At 46.8% G+C, this 6,464-nt stretch overlaps 1 protein-coding gene across 1 annotated transcript; it reads left to right on the top strand.

Annotated features, from left to right (window-relative positions):
• Positions 1-323: 323 nt before the first annotated feature.
• LOC101135728 (uncharacterized) lies at positions 324-4,706 on the top strand. Its single transcript, XM_055360625.2, has 4 exons — positions 324-1,204; positions 1,339-1,508; positions 3,505-3,636; positions 3,752-4,706. Exon 1 carries the CDS (start codon positions 381-383, stop codon positions 984-986), a length of 606 nt encoding a protein of 201 aa, XP_055216600.1. The 5' UTR covers positions 324-380; the 3' UTR covers positions 987-1,204; positions 1,339-1,508; positions 3,505-3,636; positions 3,752-4,706.
• Positions 4,707-6,464: the final 1,758 nt, after the last annotated feature.

Raw genomic sequence — 6,464 nt, 5'->3', positions numbered from 1 at the left:
TCCCAAGTCCTGCTTCAGAACCACTCTCCTAGGCCCCCAGCCCCTAACTCCATCTTGGCCCTTTGATCAAACTTTGCCTACTGAGGGGCATAACTACGCGGTGTCCCCAGAAAAGGGACAAATATTACAGCCCCTATTTCTTCTCTTTGTTATTTCCCATGATCTCTCTTACATCTAGAAACTGGGACCCTTTCTCTGGTTGGTGGGGCCCTCTCCCTAGACCAAAAGACAGGGGCACACAGGCGTCATAATGGGCATTCAGACATGGTATGATGCAATGGGTGGGCAAGTTATAAATGCTCGGGTATGTCTGGGCACCTCCCAGTTCCTCATCTGGACTCACTGGGAGAAGTGATTCACTAGAATTCTCATTGGAAGAAATGACAGGAAAGCTCCCTCCAATATCTCAATTTCCACCCCACTCAGTACCTGGTTTTATGATTCCACACCCTCCTAATCCATCCTGCCCTCCTAATACATCCCACTCTCGTAAGCCATCCCACTCTTGTGCCCGTGAATCCCTCCCTCTTCTTCCGTCTGCCAAGCCCCTTCCTCCTCTCCAGAAGTACGTGGATTTTTCAGTTTTCTGCCCTAACTGTTATCCCACTGTGGCTCATACCTGCCCTCCCCACTACCCTACCCTAATACTCTACCTGCCCTGCTCTTCTGCTATTCATTACAAACCATCCATTTGTCAATGCTCTGGTCCCAGAACTCTTTCTAGTAACTCCCTTATCGATCACCCAAGCCCTCCTTCTAGCCCTACTGGTCAACGCTTGGGTCCCAGAACTCTTCCCTGTGATTCCCTTATCCGTTCCCCTGTTCCTCCTCCTAGCCCTCCTTGCCAACGCTCTGGTCCCAGAACTCTTTTCTGTGACTCCCCTGTCTGTCCCCCTACTCCTCCTCCCAGCCCTACTTGCAAATGCTGTCGTCCCAGAGCTGTTTCCTGGGACTCCTCTACCTATGCCTCTACCCCTCCTCCTTAGCCCTACTTCTTTCTAGTACCCTGTACTCTAGTCCCCAGCCCCCAGCCCTGCCATCCCCAACCAGACCTGATGGTTCACAAGTCTCATCTTGGAGATGGTTTCCCTGCTCCCAGGGAAGTTCTGGAACAGTTCAGGATGGCCAGGACTGTGGATTCCCAGCTGTCTGACCTGGTGGACAAAGGAAATGCAAGACGATGGCAAACCAGCATTCAGCCTCAGTAAGTCACAAAAGCCCTTTTCCATGGCCAGGTCCTGGTCACCCTACTGTCATCTGTATTTTGCCTTTATTCCCATCCTGTTAATCCTCTTCAGAGAACAGAGATACCTCTAACAATTTTCTCTCTCTAAATAGTCTGCTCCTTTCCTCCCCTGCCTCATCAGTCAGCCTGCATGAGCCTCTGCATTTGTTCCTGGCTTCTCCATTGAACTCAGTCTACAGCCACAAAGCAAACCACAGGGCCAGTGACAGAGAAGGCAGAGGGGAGTGTGGAGTGGGAAGCACCTAACCTGTTCTCAAGGAGGGTAAGTCCTGCCCTGGGTTCAAGTGAGTGCAAGAACAATGACTCCTTGAGAGCTCACAGGGCACAAGGCCCCCACTACCGGTGGAAACTCAGTTATGGTTTTGTTTATGTTTTTGCTGCCTGGCTTATCCCAGAATTTATTTGTATTCACCCTAGGATTCTGGAACCATGGTAGGGACATTCTGTCTTTGAGAAATGTCTCCTGCAGTAGGGGGTGGGGCCCTCCACTGTGCTCTTATCACAGCACTAAGGGCTGAGCCTCTTTCATCAGCTGCTTCTACCTCACAATGGGGAGGGAAGCAGAGTCTGAAAGCAAGAGCACGTCCGGATCCCACTCAGGTGCCTGCAGCACATGAACTGATGATGCTTAAAAAAGGCCCTTCTTCCATTTGGTTATCTAGATTCAACATCTAGAATCTCAATCAAAATTCCACTATATTTTTGAGAACTTGACAACTGAAATTTATATGGAAATGCAAAAAGCCAAGGTTAGCCAACACTCTCCTAAAAAGACATTTCTCCCTACCAGATAATCAGAACTTATCATGAAAATTATAGTAATTAAAATAGCATAGGAGTGGTGAAAGCATAGACAAGTAGACAAATGGCACAGAATTGAGACCAGAAAGAGACTCACACACATGTGGACACTTTCTGTAAGACTCCTGCAGCAGACAGAACAGTGGGGACAGGACTGTCTTTTCAAGCAATTGGTGCTGGGTCAGTTGGATACTCATTCAGAAAAAAAAAAAAATCAAGTGAGATTCCCACTTCACACTACACTCAAAAATCAGTTAGGTAGAACACAGGTCTAATAAGAAACAGTAAAAGCAATAAATATTCCACGATTGCTCTGCCCATGCATGGTTACTGAACACTTGAGATGTGCCAATAAGCGGAAAACTTTCATTGGAATGTTAAACAGCAGGAAAAACCAATGCTACATATCTCAATACTTTTTATATTCAAAGTTTGAAATTATAATAATTTGTATATACTGAGTTAAATAAAACATTATTAAACTTAGCTTTATTGGATTCCCTTTTCTCTCTCAATGTGGATACTAGATAATACTTAGTCTAGATAATATGTGTCTCACTTCATAATTTTTCTTAGACGGCGGTGATCTAGAAGGTAACACAGAAATATACCTTCAGGACATCAAATTAGGAAAAGATGTCATGAATGGCATTTATGAAACAATAATCGTAAAGGGAAAGACTAATACATTAGACTGCACTTAAATTTTTGGTCTCAAAAAGACAGCATTAAGAGACTAAAAAGGCAAGCCACAAAGAGAGAAAAGATGTTTGTAGCACACACAATTCTCAAAATAATAAACTCCAACAAACTAATAGAGAATAGACACCCAATCAATAGTAAAACACATTCAACACTGTCTCACAGACACCCAAACGCATCCTGAAGCACCCTGTGTCCCAAATGAATGAATGAACACATGGTGGGGAAGAGCACAGGCTTTACAGTCAGTGTTTAGGTGCTCGCTAAATCCAGGGGGTGGCTAATTTCTCAATGCTAGGCATACTTTTGGTTCTTTTAAAGTAAACTGTATTACATTAAGCATCCAGAAGAGTCATTCATAGGAACAAAAGGTAAAATGGTGGCTGCCAGGGGCTGGAGAGACAGGGAAATGGAGAGTTGTTCGATGTGTGTGAAAGAAAACGTTCTGGAGACTGGTTTCACACAATGTGAATATACTTAACACTATTGTACTATATACTTAAGAATGTCTAAGAGGGTACGTTTTATGTGTAGTTTACAACAAACATTCAAAAAACTCTAAAATCACTATGTTACTTAGAATGGGAGAGAGATATTCCATCTATATTATCACATTGGTGATATCTGCCACATAGGCCAGAATCTTCTCTGATATAGAAAACCTCCAGTTTTCTGAGATACACACAGAGTTTGGATTCTGGACATCTGCTTTTAAGTGGGGAGAGGTTTCTGACCCCTTACAAAATCTCTTTTAGGGAATGATTGGCCAAAATGAGCTTCAATCATATGTCTACTACCTCCTGGCCTGCCACTTGGCTGTGAGTCCTTTCTGGGCGGTGTCCAGGGGTGGTTCCAGTGACCAGGCAGGTGCTGAGAAGCACAGGCAGGTGAGTTAAGCACTGGAAGGAGGTGGGTGTGAAATAAGATCCTGAGAGGTGGGAGGGGACTGGGCAGGGTGGGTGGCGGTAGGGGAATGGGTGACAACACCAAGATCTACTGCAGCAGGATGAGGGGACACTTGCCAGGAGACAGCATGGGATGCCATTGCCTAGAGTTGGCAGAAGGACCAGGAGCAGGCAGGCAGCGAGAGGGCACCCAGAGTGCTCCTGATCGGACCAAGCTGCATGGAGGCCACAGTGGAACACCTGAGGGAAAAGGTGACCCCAGATGAGGTCCATCGGAACCAGATATTGTGGGAACTGTCAAACCAGACCAAGAAGTATGGAGGCCACAGAGGGACACTCCAGGGAGGTGACCCTGGATGAGGTTCATCAGAACTAGATCTTGTGAGAACTGCCTGACCAGACCAAGCAGCACAGAGGCCACGGTGAGACACCTGAGGGAGAAGGCGAACCCAGATAAGGCTCATCGGGTTCAGATCTTGTGAGAACTGCAGAAGGCGACCACAGATGAGGCTCATCAGAACTAGATCTTGTGAGAACTGCCTGAGCAGACCAAGCAGCACAGAGGCCACAGTGAGACACATGAGGGAGAAGGTGAACCCAGATGAGGCTCATCAGGAACAGATCTTGTGGGAACCAGAGAGGACAACCCCGGATGAGGTCCATCAGAACCAGATCTTGTGGGAACTGCACTTCAAAGTGCTACAGACCCACAAACACTACATGCAGCATCACATGAATGCCCTCTGCAAGGGTGAGGGGCCTGGCAGGATGGAGAAAATACCAGAGAGGAGGGATGCGCCCTGAAAAAAAGGAGAGCCCTGGGGACTGCGGAAGGTGGGGTGTGCGGCTCATTAAAAGAGAAGATACCTTCTCACACCCTACCTCCTTTTATAGACTTTAGGAGCAATGTCTTTGGAGGGGGCCTCACCTACATCACATCAGATGCATTAAATATATTAAAAAGCATTCACATCTCATGAGACATTTTCACTGTAGAAATGAGAGGTTGAGTAGCATTTTCTAATTTTGCTTTTGAAATATAACTGTATTTTGCAGGATTGTTGTGTTATGGTTTTGTTGGTATTTTGGTTTCTTTCTAACAAGCTAAAGGTTTCTACTCAGGCTTCTGATCTCATACACCTTTGGAAAGCTCAGGGTTGTAGAAGCCTCTGGGCCCATGGTGTTCCCATGATGAGGCAGCCCTGTCCTCCTTTCTCATCACTGCGCATGCTCCATGGGCGGTCATATCTGGGCCTGTCACATCAGATCCTTAAGTGAAGCTTCAGAACCATGCACAAAACCACCTCCCATATCCCTTCCCCGGACAACCCACAGGCACCTCACATGCACTAGGTGGAAAGCCAGGTTACCCTGTACCTTCTTCTGCACCCTCTGCTACTCTAGAAGGTCTTGTGTCTCAGCACAAGGCACCACAGTCATCCTCTTGTGGGCGGCAAGCCACCCAGGTGCCAAGGCAAGAGACCTAGGGCAAGAGCTGTTCCAGTATAATAAAGAAAATATATAAAATAAGAATAGCTATACTAGATGTAGATCATAGATATGATTATATGTGAGTATCATTAACGATTCATTTGTAGCAATTAGTCTTTATTCCAATATTATGACAATCTTCACTCTACAATCATAACCTAGGAAAAACCAGGCCATACAGAGATAGGACCTGAAGGGACATGGTGAGAAGTGACCAGAAGACAAGAGCGTGAGCCCTCCTGTTATGCCCAGACGGGGCCATCAGAGGGATCCTTGGTCTAGCAGTAACGTCAGCGTCTGGGAAGGTGCTCATTACCTAGCAGACTCTGATCTAGCGGTAGCATCAGTGCCAAGGAAAAGCACCCACTACTTAGCAGACCGGGAAAGGGAGTCTCCCTTTCCCTGGAAGAGTTAGAGAAGACTCTGCTCCACCACCTCTTGTGGAGGGCTTGACATCAGTCAGGCCCACCCACAGTTATCCGGATGCCTAACCGTCTCCCTGTGATGCTGTGCTTCAGCGGTCACCCTCCTGTTTCACTTTCATGTTCCACTCCATACACCTGGCTCTGCTCTCTAGATAGAAGGAGCAAAATTAGTGAAAGTATTAAAGTCTTTGATCTTTCTGAGAAGAGCATAAAGAAATAATGACGTAAGCTGTCCTCTCTCTCCGCCTCAGCTACCTAATAGGGAAGGGCCCCCTGTCCAGTGGACACGTGATTCACATGACCTTATCAATCATTGGACATGGCTCACACTCTTTACCCTGCCCCTTTTACTTTGTATCCAATAAATAACAGTGCAGCCAGGCATTCGGGGCCACTACCGGTCTCCACATCTTGGTGGTAGTGGTCCCAGGCCCAGCTGTCTTTTCTTCTATCTCTTTGTCTTGTGCCTTTATTTCAACAATCTCTCATCTCTGCACACAGGGAGAAAGACCCACAGACCCTGTAGGGCTATTCCCTACATCCTCTCTCCCACATTAGAAGCCTAGGAGTCATCCCCAAGGTCTCTCCCTCACTCCACTCATGCAGGAAGGCACAAGTCCTGTTGATGCCTTCACATTTCTCTCACCTGCTCCTCCCTCAGTGTAAGACTCCATTATGCACATGGAAGCATCTGCACCTCCATCCACATGGTTTCACATCATTTCACCCTAACCTGCCTCTCTCTCCATCCTCACTCCCAGAGCCTCAGCAAGGCCCTGCTCTCTCCTCCCTGGATTAGTCTGATGGGCTTTTCAACTATTCTCTTTCCCTCCTGCCCATCCCCTCCACCCCTGCTAGTTAGGGCTATGTTAGTAAGTCAACTAGATCACATCA

This window comes from Gorilla gorilla, chromosome 14 (assembly GCF_029281585.2).
Source record: "Gorilla gorilla gorilla isolate KB3781 chromosome 14, NHGRI_mGorGor1-v2.1_pri, whole genome shotgun sequence".
In the NCBI taxonomy this organism is placed as follows: Eukaryota; Metazoa; Chordata; class Mammalia; order Primates; family Hominidae; genus Gorilla; species Gorilla gorilla.
The sequence above is the reverse complement of the archived record's forward strand: the minus strand, read 5'-3'. Positions and strand labels throughout refer to the sequence as shown.